Source organism: Hyperoodon ampullatus, assembly GCF_949752795.1.
Source record: "Hyperoodon ampullatus genome assembly, chromosome: 10".
Lineage (NCBI taxonomy): Eukaryota > Metazoa > Chordata > Mammalia > Artiodactyla > Ziphiidae > Hyperoodon > Hyperoodon ampullatus.
This window is the reverse complement of record NC_136923.1, coordinates 28822608-28841895: the sequence shown is the minus strand read 5'-3', so window position 1 is coordinate 28841895 and position 19288 is coordinate 28822608. Positions and strand designations below refer to the sequence as shown.

The 19288-nt window shown below is 47.2% G+C and overlaps 1 protein-coding gene across 2 annotated transcripts in view; it reads left to right on the top strand.

The window, feature by feature from the left end:
• Positions 1-7257: 7257 nt before the first annotated feature.
• Positions 7258-19288, top strand: part of PTPRG (protein tyrosine phosphatase receptor type G) — a gene marked incomplete at both ends in the record, with an annotated part of 742222 nt that continues 730191 nt past the window's right edge. For both annotated transcript variants that reach the window (XM_079713343.1, XM_079713342.1), the window contains one exon: positions 7258-7342. In XM_079713343.1, the coding sequence (XP_079569469.1) occupies positions 7258-7342 (85 nt within the window). The remainder of the gene's footprint in view (positions 7343-19288) is intronic.

Genomic DNA, 19288 nt, shown 5'->3' with positions numbered 1-19288 from the left:
CATTCAGGGTAATGTTTGTAAAATTCATCCAAGTTGTAGTGTATATTAATAGTTCATACCTTTAGGGCTTCCCTGGTGGTGCAGTGCTTAAGAATCTGCCTGCCAAGGCAGGGGACATGGGTTCGAGCCCTGGTCCGGGAAGATCCCACGTGCTGCGGAGCAACTAAGCCCATGTGCCACAACTACTGAGCCTATGTGCCACAACTACTGAAGCCTGCTGGCTTAGAGCCCGTGCTCCGCAACAAGCGAAGCCACCACAATGAGAAGCCCACGCACCACAATGAAGAGTAGCCCCTGCTCACCTCAACTAGAGAAAGCCTGCATGCAGCAACGAAGACCCAATGCAGCCAAAAATAAATTAATTAAATAAATAAAATAAAATAAAAAACCTTAAGAACGTCATAAGCTTTAAAAGAAAAAAATAGTTCATACCTTTATATTGCTGAGTAGTATTCCATTTTTTATATATACCATAATTTGTTTATCCGTTCTCCCATTGAAGGGCATTTGCGTTGTTCCCAGTTTTCAATTAAGAAACAGCTGCTACAAACATTATATATAGACTCCTGTGCAAAACGTGTTTCATTTCACTTGGGTAAATACCTACAGTGGAACTGCTAGGTTATATGGTAAGTATATGTTCAACTTTATGTTTTCCATAGTAGATGTACCATTTTATATCCCAACCAGCAATGAATGAGAGTTTCATATGCCATGCAACCTACCCAGCACTTGGTATTATCAGTCTTTTTTTTTAAATTAATTTTTATTGGAGTACAGTTGCTTTACAATGTGTTAGCTTCTACTGCACAGCAAAATGATTCACCCATACATATACATACATCCCCTCCCTTTTGGATTTCCCTTCCATTTAGGACACCACAGTGCATGAAGTAGAGTTCCCTGTGCTATGCAGTATGTTCCCCTCAGTTGTCTATTTTATACATAGTATATGTATCAATCCCAATCTCCCCATTCCTCCCACCCCACTCCATTCCCCCTTGGTATCCATGCATTTCTTCTCTACGTTATGTCTGTGTCTCTATTTCTGCTTTGCAGATAAGGTCATCTATACCATTTTTCTAGATTCCTCCTATGTGTGTTAATATACGATATTTGTTTTCCTCTTTCTGACTTACTTCACTCTGTATGACACTCTCTAGGCCCATCCACATCTCTACAAATGACCCAATTTTGAGTTCTGGAGGCTAGGAGTCCAAAATCAAAGTGTCAGCAGGGCCATGCTCCCTCTGAAACATGGAGGGGAAATCTTCCTTACCCCTTCCTAGTTTCTGGTGTTTGCCATCAGTTGTTGGTGTTCCTTGGCTTGTAGATGCATTGTTCCAGTCACATGCATCTCCTTCCAGTGTATTTGCACATCATTTTCTCTCTGTGCTTATCGGTATCTGTGTCCAAATTTCCCCTTTTTATACGGATACCAATCATATTGGATTGGGCCCCACCTTAATGACCTCATTGTTACTTGATTACCTCTGTAAAGATCCAATTTCCAAATAAGTTCACGTTCTGAGGTACTAAGCGTTAGGAGTTCAGTATATTTTCTTTGGGGGACACAATTCAACCCATGCCAGCACCATTTAGATTAACAGTAGATGAAGTAGATTGTTTGCAAAGGCCATAGTTCATGCCTCTGTGCAATGCAATTTTACTGTTCTTCCCCTCAAGGACTAGGGGCTATTTCCACCTTCCCCTACATCCGGGCTTTTAGACTTGCTTTGACCAATAAAATGCAGTGGAAGTGATGTTATGCCACTGCTAAGTCTAGATCTCAAGATGCCTTGTAGCTTCCACTCTCTGTCCTACTGGCCTGAGACATCTTTGTGAATAAGTCTGAGAGAGGCTACTGGAGATGTCATTGGCTGGGGGGCTTCAGCCAACAGCCAGCACCAATTGTCAGGCATGTGACTGAGGCCATCTTGCACTGTGCAGACCCAGTTGAGCCTCTGGAAGCTGGTGCAGTAGCTGCATGTGTGACCTCAGACAAAACTAGCAGAACTGCCTAGCTGAGCTCAGCCCAAACTGCTGGCCTACAGAATCAAGAACAAACAGAATGATGGTTGTTTCAAGTGACAACGTTTTGGAGTGATTTTTTCCACAAGAAAGAAATGATTGCTACTGTAGACCAGGTGTCAGAAGCTTGAGTCTTCTGTTGTTTACTATCTCAATCACCTCAGCTAAATCACTTAATTCTAAGAGCTCCTGCTTCTTTTTTGTAAAAATGTAAAATGTGGATATTTCACTTATCTTTTGCCATAAGTTCCAGGTTTCAAGTTTTTAGTTCCAATTTAATAAAAACCCAACTCAAAGAGGTAAAAAGAATAAAAGGGATTTATCAGCATAAGTAACTGAAAAGTCCAGGGTCTGGTCTGGCTTTACGTAAGACTTAATCCAAGGATACAAGTGATGATATCAGAGGTTTGTTGGCCCCTACCACCCCCTTTGCTTTTCTCTGTGTGTCCACTTCACCCAAAGCAGGCTCTTCTCAAGTCGGGACCTCCTTGCTTCTCAAGGCTGAAGTCTATCCAGTGCGGCAAACCCAGGAGGAAGTTTAACTTTCATTGGAGCAGGTGAAAACATGTGGCCGTCTCTAAGTCAATCAGGCCAGCAGGTTGAGATGGTCCAAACAGTCGGGCTGGGACAGGTGAGGTGAGCCAGTGAGGTGGAGAGGCAGAGGGTAGTGATGGAGGAATACAGGGTTAGGCTTCCCCAGACCATCTGGGGAGATTAGCACAAAGGAAACTGGAATGCATTTACTAGAAGAAAAGAAATGGAAGCTGAGCAGGTAGAAAATAACGGATGTTCACTCCTTATTGCTTAAGCTTGTTAAGAAAATAACAGTAATAATTTATGTTTATCAAATGCTTATTAGGCACCTGGTACTGCTCTAAGTACTTTATTCTTTCTTTTTCTTTTTCTTTTTTTTGCAGTACGCGGGCCTCTCACTGTTGTGGCCTCTCCCGTTGCAGAGCACAGGCTCAGGACGCGCAGGCTCAGCGGCCATGGCTCACAGGCCCAGCCGCTCCGCGGCATGTGGGATCTTCCTGGGCCGGGGCATGAACCCGTGTCCCCTGCATCAGCAGGCGGACTCTCAACCACTGCGCCACCAGGGAAGCCCTGTACGTTATTCTTTTTAACTCCTTCTAATCTTCTCAATTTAAGAATAGGTATAGTTATTATTCCCTCTTTACACACGAGGAAACTGAGGCACTCAAGTGATGAAAAGTTAAGTGGTTAAGTTGCCCAAAGCCAAGCAGATATAAGTATCAGAACCCAAATAGAATGGTTTGGGAGCTATTGCTTTTAACCACCAGTCTATACTCAAGATAGATCACCAGCACTATGGTAGGCAGAATTCTAAGATGATACCCAAGATTCCTACCCCTGGTATATAATCCCCTCTTCTGAGAGTGGGTGAGACCCGTGAATGTAATAGGATAGTCACTCCTTAATTAGGTTACATCATATGGCAAAAGTGATGGCATTGTCATTCCCAAGACTCCTTCATAGCCAACTGGAGGGAGAGTCTCCTGTTGGTTTTAAAGAGGTAAGCTGTTATTTTGTGAGGGGCCCATGTGGCTGGGACCTGAAGGTGGCCTCTAGCTGAGACTTACTTCTAGCCAACAGCCAGCAAGAAAATAGGGACCTCCAGCCTACAACTACAAAGGGCTAAATTCTTGAAAAACAAAAGAACTGAATTCTGTCAACAATCTGAATGAGTTTTGAAGAGGACCTTGAGCTCCAGATGAGAACCCCTGGCCAACATCTTGATTTCAACCTAGGGAGACCTGGAGTAGAGGACCCAGTTATGCTGCGCCCCAACTTCTGACCTACGGAGCTGCGAGGTAATAAATGTGTATTGTATTGTTTTAAGACACTCAGTTTGGGGATAATTTATTACCCAAACCAGCATCTTCTCTTTGCAGCCTTATTTTCCCACGGGGTTCTCCACACCTTTTGTGGCACTCATACGACCCTTCACAGCAACTGTGCTGGAGCGCTCACTGTATCATGCAGTTCCCACATCACCTGGGGAGTTGTCATCAGCAGGTGAGAGCATTGTCAGGTCCACTGCCTGTCATTTTGTGCCACTGACACTTTTAGATAGAGTGTCTGGTGTGTATGAGCTGTTCTGTAATTGGTTGTAGAATGAATGAAAAGCCATCCCGTGTGGTATGCCTATAACATTCTACTTTATTATGGGAACTGATGGGGCCTGGGTTGTCGGAGGGTGCTTCCAAGAGCAGTTCCTGGTATATTTCAGCCGAGGGCCCCAGGATAGTCACCAGCCCAGACCTAATTTAATATTAATTTTTAATGTGGGGCCTCCTATATTATGAGGGTAGTGATAATTCTCTCTCCAAACCCATTTGAGATCTCTCCATCCCACATTTTAGTGTCTTCTCAAACCATCATTTCTTTGCCTTTTCACATCTGTGGAGGCAGACAGACCTGAGAATCTCAGCTCTGCTACTCACTAGCTAGGGATCCATTATTTTACTCCTCTGAGTATGTTTCCTTGTCTATAAATGGGCAAAATAATTCTTACTGCTGCCGGAACTGTTGTAAGGATTCTGAGAGTGTATCCTGTACTTTGGAAGGTAAGCTCCATACAGGTCACAGGTCTGCCCTTTTTGTTCATGGCTGTGTTCCCAGTCGCCCCCTCCCTCCCTCAATAAGTGCTCAATAAATTTATGGAATGAACAGCTTAGAGAAAGAATTTAGCACAATACCTGGTAGGTAGTAAGCATCCCACAAATGGCAGTTTTTATTACGTTATTTTGCAAAGGAGGAAACTCATCTGAGGATGTCTAGCCAGGTGTTCTGTCCTGATTGAAATTCTACAGATTTCCCCATTTTATCGCGCAATTTTTTATGAGGTAATCATACACGCAGGGGTCATAAGAACCTCTCTCAGAGCTCCCACTGATCAATGGACAACCCTTAAATACAACACTCCCAAGAAAACTGACCCTCTCCCAGCATTTATGGGGGAGTCAGGATTCCAACAAAACCAGGAAGGACCAAATTCCAAAGCAAATAAACTCGACTCATTCCCCACCCTGGGGGAGGGTGTTCACCCCCGTTTTGCTAAAGATAGAGCGCCGGCCCTCCCAGGGAACTTCCTGGCTTTTATTAGTTCGTAACCCCAAATGTAACTTTTCAAAGATTTTTCTTTTGGAAGTGTGGGTGTGAAAGTGCTTCCCTAATCACATCTTGCGGGAGGATCTGGAACATCTGTACATTATTTGAAAACCTAGCATCCGGTTCGGATGTTTGGGTGGGTGGGAGACCCTGCGTGGTGGGATGAAACAGCAGGAGCACGTTAAAAACAAGTCAAGATGGCTTTTAAACAGAGGCAGAAAAATTAGGCAAAAATTACAAATGGCTAATCACCTTGGCTCAATTACACGTTTAATCAATAGCCCTCATCCCCCACTTTTAGCACCGGCGTAAGGGGGAAAAATAGGGCGCTAAGAAGTCTAAGCGATAAAGATCTTTCTCACTAAGAGCCAAGGGACAAAACTCATTACAGATAAGCCCAGTCCTCCATTTCCCCCGGACGCCTCTCCACGATTGCTAAAGTGGTTGCCGCTCCCCGGGGTAGCTGCCAGGAAATCGGTCCTGCCCCGCGGCGCAGCTTTCACCCAGCCAGGGGTTAGAGGCGCACTTCCTGCACCCTCCCCACCAGGAGGCTGTGGTGCGGGAACCTTCCCTCCTCCCGTGGAGCGGCGAGTTGGGAAAACTCCGCCACTGATCCACCGTGGCGCGGGGAAAGGGTGTGTGGGACTCGAAAGGGCTGGTTTTTGCAAGCCTAGGATAGATATTTCTCCCCTTCCCCACCTCTCCCTGGCCGGGAACAAGACCAAAGGAAGCCCAAAAAGAAAAAAAAAGAAAGTAAACCCCAACGCGGAGCCCGAGTGCGAAGGCCGCTTGGCTTTGTTTCCAGGCGGGGGCATTCGCCGGGTTGGGGGCGCGAGCATGGAGTGAACAGGGGGCAGGGCGCGCCCCACCGCGGTGCTGCCAGGGCGAAGAAACCCAACATGAAACCTCCTAGCCCTGTAAAGGCAGCAGGCCGCCCCATCCTCTCCTCAAACCGCAGCCAGGGCCCCCCCAAGTCTCGGATACGCGAGCAACGCAGAGGGGGCGGGGGAAACCTCGCCAAGCCCGCTCGCAGCGCGGCGTCTTTAAGAACTCGCAGGACGGGAATCTGGGAGAGACTCGCCGGTCCCGAAGGCAGTGGCTCTCCTCCCTCTCTCCGAGACCCGTCCAGAGCGGCCCCCAGCCCCGAAACTGCCCCAGACGACTCTGCAACACCCGGGGCTGCGGGCGGGGAGAACCGGGTTGTAGGACGCCTGCGAGGTGTGAGCCGAGTGCGGTTGCTTTAAGAGCGCGGGGCGCGCGCGCCCGCCGCCGGCAGCCCGGCTGCGCGCCCTGGGTCGCGCGCCGCCGCCACCGCTGCCGCGCGCCCCTTGCTCGCTCGCTCGCCGGCTTTAAAGTCTCTGCCAGGATCCATGCTCACATGTTACTTCCTGTATGGAGGCATGGCTAGTTTCCAGCCCCGCGCTCCCCGATCCTCCCCAGCTCGCGCCAGAGCCACAACTTTCAGGAGCATGGACTGAAGGCGCCCTCGCCCCAGCGCCCCTCTGAGATCCTTTGTGTTTCCCTCGGTTTCCTCTGGCTGTTTCTATTTTGGGGGGCTCTTCGCTCCCCCCGCCTTTACCCGCCCCTTCCCCGCTCGCAAACATGCCTTCTTCCTTCCCCGGGCCCTGGAAGGAGCTGCCTGCCTGAAGCCCGGAGACGCAGCGCCGCGCTCAGCCCCGCCGCCGCCCGCCGGCTCTCGGGCTGCGCTGCCGACTCAAGTTGGGGATCCTCGGCTGCTCGCCGCCGCCGCCTGCGGTCCCTGCCTACCCCGGGCCCCAGGCATCACCGCCGCCCGCCGACTCCTCGCCCTGCCCGCTCGGCTCGCTCCTTTTTGAACGGAAAGCAGCCCTTCGCCGAGGATCGTCCCCAGCGTGGCTCCGCGTTCTCGGTCACTTTTTGAGATTTTCCGGGGGGCGCTCGGCGGCTTCCCGGATTCCAGGGGGACTCGGTCCGCTGAGCGCGGGGGCCCAGTAGAGCGGACTAGCAGGGGAAGAGCCCGGGCTTAGCGAAGGCTTACACCGAGGCAAGAACTTATTCAACAAGTTTACCCCCCCCCCCCCCCTGCTTTCTTCTTTTCGATGTGCGTTTTCGGACATGCGGAGGTTACTGGAACCGTGTTGGTGGATTTTGTTCCTGAAAATCACCAGTTCCGTGCTCCATTATGTCGTGTGCTTCCCCGGTGAGTGCCGGCCGCCGAGGGGACGCGGCCCTGGCCAGCGCGCGCGGGGGATGCGGAGTTGCCGCCGGGGCATGGAGCTCGGGCGCCCGTCCCGGGGACCCCGGAGAGGGTGGAGGGGGGTCGACGCCCGCGGAGGAGAGAGGGAGCCGCTCCGCTGGTTCTGGCGGCGTAATTAGGGAGGCTGGTGGTTGGGCAGGGTGGAAGCAGGGGCTGGCCGGGGAGGGGGACAGGGGCCGCAGGAGTCTGTCTCTTGCTCGGGTTTAGGGGGCCCGGGGGAGTCGGAGTCAGAGAAAAGACTCGTTCTGTTGACCCGCCGCTGTTCGGGAGAGCTAGCGCTCTGGGGCTGTTGGGGAGATTGGGGCCATGGGGAGTATGTCTCTGTGGGTTTGGGGGGCCCAGGGTGCGTCCCTCGCTCAGGCGAGGGTTGAAGGGGTTCAGAAGGGGGGGACTTGATTTGCTGCTCCCCGACTCTTTGGAGAGGCTGGTGTTCGGGGAATGTAAGCTGGAGGCTGGCCGTGGCGGACTGGAGATGTTGGGAGCAGCCTGCGTTCTGGTCTCGGGGGTCAGGGACGACCCTGGCTCGGGGCTGGGGCACGGGCTGAGCTTCGGTGCCGGCGCGATGGAGCCTTCCTGGGCGCGGGGGCCTGGGCGCGGTGGGAGGGCAGGGAGCAGGCGGTTTAGGGAGATTCGTGGCTCCCCCAGCCTGGTCCCGCGGCCCCTTTATCCCCCAACTCTGCTTGGCTGGGCTGCTCGGGTCGGGGCGCGGGGTGGGGGGGGGCGGGTCGGCAACTGAATTGCTGTTCGTGCCGGGGCAGATTTTTTTCTGTCTCGCGTCTTTCCTACCTTCATCTTTACCCTTTTGCAGGCTGTTCACGGCTGGCAGACCCAGACCCGCTCCTTTCTGGTCGGGTTAAGACAGGAACAGTATTGGCCATTGATGAAGATAATAAATCACCGCACGTAGCGGTGTGCGGCTCGGCGACCCTCCACTTCCAGCCCTCCACCGGCCGACCCCCCCTTCTCTTTCCACTGGGGGAGGGCAGAAGCCAGCTGTCTCCCTCTTTCCTCTTGTAGCCTCCCCTTTCCCCCCAGGCTGCAGCCCTGAGCTCCCTTTGGTCTGTCCAGCCCCCTCCCCCAGGTGGAGGCCTTGTCCTGTGCCCTAGTCGGGGAAGGGGTGGGAAGAAGGGAGCGATTCGTTTTTCATGCTTTGCTCTCCTAAGGACAGGGAACCCCCCCTCTCCGTTTTTCTGCCTTCTCATCCACCAGCTCCTGGATATTCGGAGGAGGGTGTTATCCAGAAAAAAAGGAACCTGCCTTCCGATGTTTCTGCTCCCCCTTGTCGTAGCCGCCTGTCCCCGGGTGGCCCGAGCGCACGGTTTTGGTGCACCGGGTCCCCCAGCTCTGTCGTGCGCCCTGGAGGAGGTCGCGGGCGCTCTTGCTGCCCTCGGGGACTGGCAGCGAGTTTCCCCTTTGCAGGCACGGGGGTGGCCTCGAGGGGCAGAGAGGCAGCACTGTCTTTTTTTCGGGCACCTTGTATTTCCCTCTGCGCATTCTCCTGTCCCTGGAACCGCACGGAACTCCGGCCACAGCCCAGAACCCCAGCTCGGATGCCGAGCGAGGACGTGCGTTCACACTCACCCGAGGTCTGGGGTGTGCTCACCAGGGTCCTGCCTCCACTGGGACCCGGGGGCGGTGTGGACATTTACCCTTAAACATCCCCCCTGCTTCCCCAGTGCTCAGTATTTGTGTTAATCATTGCGCCTCCTAGACTTTTTTCTGTGTCGTGGACTTGCCGTCTGAGTGGGCTCAGGTGCACACTGGGGTTGAACTTCTTAAGGGTCACGTTTTAATGGGGGTGAGTGGGAGGCAGCAGGGCAGCAGCCTTGCGAAATACGGGGAATTTCTAATTCCACTTCTGGCCTTCTGCTTACACTTGGGTGTGCAGTCAGTGGGCCAAGCCGCGATTTCTTTTTCCTGATGTTTGAGGAAGCCTTGAAATCCAAAATGGGACCACCAGTGATGCCGCCTGCGTCGGGCTGGGACAGTTTTCGTCTTACACATTTTCTATGCGTGCTCACGCTGCGAGGTAAATAAATAGCCCATTCCGTGGTTCGGGAGCCGAAGAGTGTCGGAAAGGGAAGGGGCAGTAGTGCGAGGCGCGGGGAAGGAGGGCTGTGGTTTGGGAAAGTGCGCCCGGAGAGGGTGCAGCAGCAGCCTTTGCAACCAAAGTTAAAATGTCAAGAGCCTGAGACGCCTGCTTTACATTTTCCGAAACTGCCGCGACGCTGCTGGACCTCAGGGGGCGCCCCCGAGCCACTCGTCAGGCTCCCGCCACCTCCACCCGCCTAGGTGCCGTGGGGCCGCGGTGGGATGAGGCTGGGGCTGGAGGCTGGGCCGCTGCAGATGCGCCTGGGAGAGGATAGGCGGCCTCAGCTCCACCCTGGTGCTCCTGGGCGGCTCTCAACCGGTGGGGACCCGAGTTCTCTTTGGGACGCCCCTTCTTGCCAGCCCTGACCTGGGAAGGCTTTATCTGCTTGACACGAGGGATAAAGATGCTTCTGGTGTTGGATTAGGGTTCTCCTTGTGACATCTTCACCAAAATCCCTTGTTGGTTATTTTGTTTGATTCCTCTCAGAATTGTGCTAACTTTTATGATACATTTGCTCTCAGCTCCTGTGAAAGATACAGGGTAACTTTAATTTGGGAGGGTTTTGGAAACATTGCCCTGGCCTGAGTCTTTCCCCAGAGGATGGGAAACAGTGGCTTTTAGTCTCTCAACGGCAGTATGGCAGGTGTGGGACCCGTGTCGCCATTAATGTTTCAACTGATGTTTCCATTTCCAGAGCACGAGTGTTATCAACATGATGTAGTGCATAGGACGTTGTTTTCTGACATCTAAAAAAAATACTCTATTATGGAAAAACTTATGAAAATGGAAAAATATAATGGGCCCCTGTGAACCCCTTACTCAGCTGTAACAGTTACAACTCAATTTTCCCTCTTCCTTTACCCACCCCATCCTCCCCAACACCTCATTATTTTAAAGCAAATCTTACACATAGTTCATTTAAGCATTTGGTGTATATATCTCTAATCATTGAGAATTTAAGTGCCTCCAACAGCAAATATGTTATTTGGAAGGGTTAACATTTTGTGTATTTTACATTCTTAAGCTATTCAGCGGAAACTTAATTTATTTTTAAATTGACTTCTCTTTCTGCTCTCAGAGTTGAAACCCTTCTCTTTGATTCTGATGTGTTCTGTACAGTAATTACATTACATCTAGGAGGCTGATGTTGGAAACATTTCAGATGGGTAAGCTCTGCTGTGTACCTTGGATGTGTCAGAATCGGAGGATCCATGATTGATGTCCTGCGAATCTCCCTCTGAGCTGTCTCTTGGTGTATTTGCATGTACGTGCTTTAGTCCTGGTGGACAGCCTCTATGGACTTATTAGAAAAATGCAGAAGTAACATTTGTAAGTCAGCAGTTTTACTCTTCAGTGATGGGGTGAGAAACCATGCCCCCCACCACCAGCCCCTTCCCCGAAGTGTCTTATTTGAAAATGGAGGATCTTTGTCCAGTCTTGAAACTTGGTTCCTCCAATGCAGTCATGGAATAAAATTTTCGATGTTTCCTTCTAAACAGTGTTCATATTACAGAGTTGATGAAGAATTTTAGTACAAATAGGCATGACGACCTTTTGGAAGTAGGGAAGTTGCTGTTGCCACAGGCAGAATGGTTATTGGAAAGGTTGGCTGAAATGAGAAAAAGAACTAACCAGTTGTGAAGCTCTGGGCATCTCCCCTTAATTATGGACCCGTTTTCACAGAATAAAAGATAACATTGTTTAAATGAGGCAGTATGGGGAATGCTGATGATTTAACACAGCAAAATAAAACAAAAACCTTTTCTGATTCATCTTTCTATTCTGAAAAACTCCCAAGTTAATGTATAATCAGTTACATATCACTGCACTAATTGAAATGAACTTTCTTGCTTTTTATGAAAGAGCATTTAAAATGCCCCAGAACAATTATTATTAGGGATCCCCTTCTCCTTCCTTACCCCTCCCTCATTTTCCTGGAAACTTCTTGACCAAAAGGACAGTCTGGACACATTAGCCATACCTAGGTGAGGAAAGCAATTAAGTGTTGCTAGTGCTTTGTTGCTTTACCTCTTTTATGGTGAAAGTTTTTTTTTTTTTTTTTTTTAAATCTGAATATACCTTCAGCATTCTACTCACAGCATGCAGGACAATGCAATGTCATTCCTAAGCAGGATAAAGTTGTAATATGGGTGTGCATTCTGAGTTGCAAGAATGAAAAAAAGTTGTGATTAACACTTTAATTCTAGGGCATATCTTTCATGTCACATTTCATAAATCAGACTTTATGGGAGAAATTCAAAGCATCTGAAGTTACCTCAAAAGACCCCCCCAGTAAGCTCTTGGTGGGCTTTGGTTATAGGTTGACCATTATCAGGTGAGGGGTGGTAAAGAGTGAAGCTGCGTTTTTGGCTGGCTGTGTAAAGAATAAAAGGTCTGTGTATCTTACAATATAAAGGAAGCCAAGGAGATGTGCCCTGCCTCCACTTTTAGTTCTCCGTCTGAGCCTGATCTGGGCAAAGCTGGTAGCTACTGAGGGAGGGGCTCAGGGAAGTGAGAATGTTCTTCTGAGAATAGCCTGCCCCCAACAGGCAGTGAGAGCTGCTTGTGGAACTCCATGGGCCGTTGCTGAATTTGAACCAGAATGAGGTTGCCTTGGTACACATTAGGCCCTCAGTAAGTATTCCCAAATGATTAAACGATCCCATACCTTTGTTTGCCTGTCTGAGAAATGGAAGTGACCATCTTGCTCGTAAAAGACCCAATTCCAGAACTATGGCAGTGTTCTGTGCACTCAGAAGAGCAAATGCACATCTGTAAAAAAAAAGTTCTCTGTTACTGACTTTGCTTTGACTTTTTTTTTTTTTTTTTTTTTTTTGCGGTACGCGGGCCTCTCACTGTTGTGGCCTCTCCCGTTGCAGAGCACAGGCTCCGGACGCGCAGGCTCAGCGGCCATGGCTCACGGGCCCAGCCACTCTGCCACTCCGCGGCATGTGGGATCTTCCCGGACCTGGGCACGAACCCGTGTCCCCTGCATCGGCAGGCGGACTCTCAACCACTGTGCCACCAGGGAAGCCCCTGACTTTTTATTTTTTATTTGTTTACATGGAGTTCTAACCAAAAAAATCACTCCAAAAATGATGCATGTTTTTAAATACTGTTTACCTCTCCTTGCTTTTTTCCTACAGTTCCTTTTTGTCTGAAATTTTCAAGACAAAGAAATTATTAATGTCTCTTAAAAAAAAGTTTGGAAGTAATGTAGGTGAATTTCATTTTCAGAAAAGCCTGTGATGATTGAAATATATAACAGATAAGTTTGTGGTTTTTTCCTATTATGAGAAGGACCGAAGTTTATCCGGATGGCTGTGCAAGATCGCTTGAGGTAGCTAGAGGGCTTCATGAGCAGTTGTCTCCTTCTATAGGGACACCTATAATTGGAGGGGCCATTTCATCTGGTGTGACTTGTAGCAAAATATTTGGTGTTTTGACAGAAAAAATATATGATCTTTGTGAGTTGGCTTGCCGGGTCTATGCAGTCTCAAAATTTTTATGACTACAGCACTTGATATGATGATTTTTTTAAAAAAACCATCGTAAAAAGGGCTCTTAGGGCTGGGTCGGGGAATGTCAGTCAGCTAACCAGGTTCCAGATGTGCCCAGTTTCTCTTTTCGGAGCCCCCTTAACTGAATTGGGTGGTGTTCCTGCTGCTCTTGGGGTGGAGGATGGGAGGCAACTTCTCCATTGAAGGAGAATCACTCTACTGTTTTATCTGCATATGAAAAGGAGAGATCTTTTAGGAGCCTAGAACTTGCAAATACATTTTATTTCCTTTCTGAGCCAGGTAGCTATGGAAAGTTGTTTAAAATATATCAGAATATCATCTCGAGCCAATCAGCCTCTGCCATTACTAGCTGTGCTGCTTTAGACAAGTTACTTAACTTCTCCGTGCCTTACTTTTTTGCCCTCTCTTTCTCTGCAAAATGGCATAGTGATAGGACCCTGACTCCTAAGGTCTTTGTGAGGCTTGAATGAGAATGCATGCTAAAGGACTTAGCACAGTGCATGGTAAATAGTAATTGCTCAATAAATTAACCATTTTTTTTGTGTGTGTGTTAAAGAGATTTGGGTAGGAGTATAGAGAAAGAAAAAAATTGAACTGAAAAAGACAATATATGTAAAAACATATTGTATATATGTATATGTATAAAAATATATGTATAAAAATTACATATATTTTACAATATATGTAAAAACATATATTTTGTTTTTATATGTAAAAACAAAAACATTTTCAAAAAATTTATATAAACTTGCATGATGATTTTTGTGCCTGGATTTGCTCTTGAGGGTGAGGGAGGCTGGCATGAGAGCATCCCATGTATAATTAGTAAAATGGTTACATTTTGAGGTTTAAAGAAATGAGAAAGCCTCCATGTTGAGATAACCTCCTTGCGCACATCGCAAAGGAATTCTCCTCTTTCCCTGCTTAAAAGGTGAAAAATGTTTTCTGCAGGCTTAAAATGTACCATGCAAGATCCCTGTGTGGTGTTATCCTCTGTAGAAAGAGCTGCTTGGTCCTGCACCCTGGAATGCCCATCCCCCTTGTAAGGCCTGCTGTGCTGTGTGGTAACCAAGGAGAATGGGTCTACCTTTGACTGTTATTTCTGGGTTTTAATTGTGTGCCACTAATGGGAAACAAACTTTAGTCTTTGGGTGTTGCTTTTATTTTGTACTTGTGTGACACTTGAACACACGTATGCCCTTGTCTCCATATCTTCACGGATTCAGACCTGCAGAGTATACAAGAGAGAACCACACACTGTGCGTGCAAAGCTCCTGCCCTCTAATCAGTTTTTTTGCAAACTGAAATCAGCATGATGGTTTTCGACCAAACAACAAAATATGATTTTAAACTACTCGACTTAGCTATTTTGGGGCTGTAGCAAAGTGACACAGTTGGCTGCCGAAATCTAGCAACTAAAAAGGAAGCAATGAAAAGCATAGTTCATGGAATATGTAACACTTCCATGTGAGAAAATAGGACAACTGCTCTTATTTTTGGGTCTGTGATACTATTTTCTTAACAAGGAGAGGGAAGCAGGTTGTCAGTTGATACTGCAGTGGGTATACTTTTGAGGAATTCATACGAGTTATTAGATGAATCCAAGAGGTGTTTGAATTCTGACACCACTGCAGCCACATGAATTCCACAGTGCACTTAAATCAGAAAAAGTCATCAATTTGGAATAATTTGCGTAGGAGACACAGCCATTAGCCATTTACCAAACATAAAAGCATAGTCCAGATTAGTGAGGAAATGTCATTGACTTTTCAGGAGTCAAGTTAGTCACGAATCATCAGTAGGATTCATTTACAAAGCGATGGTTATTTATAAAAAGTGAGTTCTGTTCGTTTTTTTAAATATATCATTTTTCCGGAAGTGTTTCAATTCAGTGAGTGTGGAGGTTAAGAGCCATAGTCTTGGCCTTGGCTATGTCACTGGGTAGCTGTCATGTCACTGTGTCACTGGGCAAATTCCTCAACATCCTGTGGAAGTGGGGTTGGGTGGTAGTGGGGGTCTGGGAGACCTCAGAGGTCCAGGATGAAATTCTTGATCTGTTGTAGCAGTGTTATGTTGAGCAAATGGGCCTCATTTTTTGAATCTCTAAAATGGTAACAATGGTTATAACAGCCCATACTCACCAAGCACTTGCCATGATGTAGCTGCTGTGTCTGAGCTTCTTATATGCCTTTAATCCTCTCTGGAAGAAACCATGAGTATCCTTACTTTAGGATGAGAAAACTAAACCCAAAAGGAGGTTGTCACTTGTTCAAGGTCACCTTTGTTGGGGGGGGTAGGTAAAATATGTCTCTCTAGTTGTCTCTCAGAATTATTTTGAGTCAGGGACTTCCCTGGTGGTGCAGTGGTTAAGAATCTGCCAGCCAGTACAGGGGACACGGGTTCAAGCCCTGGTCCGGGCAGATCCCAGAGGAGCAGCTAAGCCCGTGCGCCTCAGCTACTGAGCCTGTGCTCTAGAGCCCGCGAGCCACAACTACTGAGCCCGCGTGCCTAAAGCCCGTGCTCCGCAACAAGAGAAGCCACCGCAGTGAGAAGCCTGCGCACCGCAACAAAGAGTAGTCCCCACTCACCGGGAAAGCCCGCGCGAAGCAAGGAAGACCCAACGCAGACAAAGATAAATAAATAAATGAATGGAAAAAAAAAATTCAAGTCAGAATGGTTGCTGTTCATTTGGAAGATGTTTTTCCTAACTGCACAGGAAGGCCAGTTAAAAGACAGACCCAGCCGTTTGTATTTGACACTACTATTCCCATATAAGCAAGTACCATAAACACTGGGTGAAATAAAGGTGTTTTCCTGTATTTGCTACAATTAAATAAGGAAGTAAGGCAATTACTATAGGATTTTATTTGGTTACATTGAAGAGGTGACCTTTCTGCAAATTACTTTAGCTTCTGAATAAGCTGATAATAACTGTGAATAGAGTGAGTTTACTGGTGGTGAGTTTTTCTGAATCCTCTTCAAAAAGATCTAAATTGATTTATAATTTGAGAACTTTCGTTTGGGGTGTTGAATATGGTTATGTTATAATAATGGGGTATTATTATCATCCCATATATCATTTGAATGTGGCCTGCAGGCTTTGAATTACGACTTCAGGAAAATGTCTAAGGGAGTTGTGCTTGGCACGAGATGGTTTCGGGTTCTGGATTTTTTCTCTGGAGTTCAGAATTAGCTATGGAAGCCCGCCAAGCCAGCTGTGGGATCAGGGCAAGACCCTCAGTTTCTTTGGGGTTGTTTTCCTCACCCTTAACTAAATGGCTTCTAAAATTCTTCCAGAATTTTTAGGGATTGTTGATTACACACTGGGTGGTTTGGGAGGTTGTGGCCTTTCTGCAATACACAACTCAGATTCCCAGTCCATATTATAATGTGATTTGTGAGGGGTCCTTCCGGTTAGCTTTACTCTGAGAGTTTGCTTTTTAAGGCGTTAAGAACCCTTTGATTATTTCTCAAACCCTGCTGCACGATATCCGGGCGAGTTAACAAATAAGGTAGTGAGTGGATCTTGGTTAATGAAATGCCTGTAAGCTATATATATATATGTATTTTAAATAGGAAACCTGATATCTCCTGGAGTCCAAGTTAAAAAAAAGGAAAAAAGGAAGTTTGCTCATGCCAATGAAGTTATGCCTGGATTTTAAAACTATTGAATGTGATTTAGGATTGGGATGGTGGTGGCAGGATTCTTTATCTAAAAAGAAATCCCCAAGGTAGTTCCTGAGCTTACTCTGGAAAAGAGGAATGGAGAAAGGACAGTCGTTCGGGTTATTTGGACCTCTGCAGGGCACCTCTGGCCAGCAGGTGCTCTGTTTGGCCATACTGTGTTGAAAAACAGTTGAATTAAAAAACGGGGCATTTCTCATTCATGTCATCAACAAGTGTATCCTGAATGCCTGCAGCATGCCAGGCACTGGGGAGACAGTGGTGACCAAAATGGATGGAGACTCCTACCCTCATGGGGGCTTCTCATAGAAGTCTGGGCAACTCCTGGAAAATTGGAAGGTATAGCAACGTAGGGCGTGTGTCTTGCTGGGCGACAACAGTAAGCTGGAATTAAATAGTGGGCGCCCCTTGAGATGGGGCCCTCACCTGGCCTGCAGTGGTTATTTACAATTCTCAGCTGATCTCTGGAGGTGTTTGCCACCTGCACAGGTGATTTCTAGATTTCTACCCGAGGGACACTTTTTTTTTTAGTTCTCTTTTTCTTTTTTTGCTGTTGTTTGGGGTTTTGATTGCCTGGATTGCTTGTGTGTACATGTGTATGTGTGCGCATGTGCTAGTGCAACAAGTGCATCATTGGCTGATGAAGTGGCGCCCTTCCTGTGGGTCTGAAGTTCAACTCTCCTGGCTGTGTCGTTTTTTTGGCTCTGCACATAGCCTGCTGCTTGGATACTTCATAATAATGTGGCAGGTTTACTGCTGATCTAAATTGCTGTTGGCTTGTTCAATTTTAAGAAGTTTCTCATTTAAGAACTAGTGCCCTTGGTCACTTGTTACCAAACTCCCCAAGAAGGGCATGATACGGGGGGTAAGAGACGGAAGGCCAGTGACCAATACAGTAGAATCTAGTAAATTAATATTGGAGATGTCACCTTAGTGGGTCCCTTGCCAAAGAGCTTAATTTTTTCATATAATCTCCCTGGACTAATAACTTTTTGCAAGTGACACTTGTATGGACTTCTAATCTGTGTTGGAAATATCACGTATCTTAATTCATCCAACAACAACATAGAAAAACCTGAACTTTGGATGGAGCAGAGTGTCCAGCTTTTGGTCTGGGCATTTGGAAGATTTGAGGAGGTAATTCCTTTACCCTAATTCCAGCACATGTTCTCTAAGTAGTCATTATAATATACGGTACATCTGTGTGAATTGTTCGTGTATGACTCAGAGCCTAATTAGGCTCTATGCCCTTTGAGGGCAAGACTTCAGTCCTTCCACCTGCTGAATCCTCAGTATCTAGGTGGTGGTAGTCATTTTTGAGCACTGAGAGAATGAGCAGCTAATGCTCTCTAGAACACAGGACATTTACAAGACAGTAATAATATCATTGTATGTATTTTCCAGAAATGTCACATTGCATCCTCTTAAGAGACATGATATCCAAGAGATATCTTTCTTAAGAGAACTCAGAGTTTATATATATTGTCATGGTGTTTGAAGTCCATCTTTAAAAACGGAGAAGCTAAATTTGTACTTTCTACTACTGGTCACCAGGGTATTGCTGAAAATGATATATTCTAATTAGGGGTCAGATGTCTCATGGGGCAGCAGGGTTAGGTTTTGATGGTCACAAACCTTTTTTTTTTCCTCTCGTGGAATAATTTAGGCTAAATTCTGTGAATCTGGTGTTCGTTTGCATCAGAAATGACCTTGGCTGTAGGGTCGATCCAGGAGAAGTAGGCAGTCTCATTTCTGCTTTGGTTGTCCTGGTGACAGTGACATGAGGTAGGTAGAGGGCAGCAGAACTTGTTTGAGCTGACTGTAGAGCGTGAAGATGAATGTTGATCTGTTGCCTGGTAATGGCTTTGGGCAGGTTGGTCTAAGAGAAGGGCTTGCCTGAACTGACCATTTGGGCTTGCTGGACAGGTATTGGTTGACCATGTTGTCTAATGCCCTTGGCTAAACAGGTGTTAGCTGTGCATCATGTCAGTCCAAATGTGCTTAGGCATAAGTTAAGTTTTCTAGCGCACATCACTACTAGGTGCCTGCCCTCTTTTATTCGTCTCCCAGCCAGTTATTTTCTCTTCCCAAACTAGTCATTTTCTCTGCTTACGTGTGTGCAGAGGCCACGTGTGGCGGGTGCGGAAAATCACTTGACAGTTTTAGGCATCAGCCCCTTATTTTCTCAGTTGGTCAATTTGCACAGAAACTGCTGAAATTATTTTATGTGATAGAGGGTGGGTGACTCTGGCATTAGAGTTCTTTCTGGACCTTTTTAGGATGTGCTTTAAAAAAAAAAGTCTCAGTTACTGCAGTGTATTAACTGATGTGAGGGACCTGCTGGTTCCTGAGGTTTGTGCCTTCACTCGAGATGCCGAGTCGAGGGAAAATTGATTTCTGGAGAAGCTGGGGGAACTGTAAGCACTCTGACCAGATAAACAAAGCAGTCTGTGGAAATAACTCTCAGATGCCTAGGGACCTTTAACAGGGTTTTGAGGAAATGAGACTTAAGATGGGTGGATTCAGATGAAAGAGGCCAGCGGCAAATGCATGTTTTTGGAATTGCACAGATCTGTCAGTCAAGTTAACTGG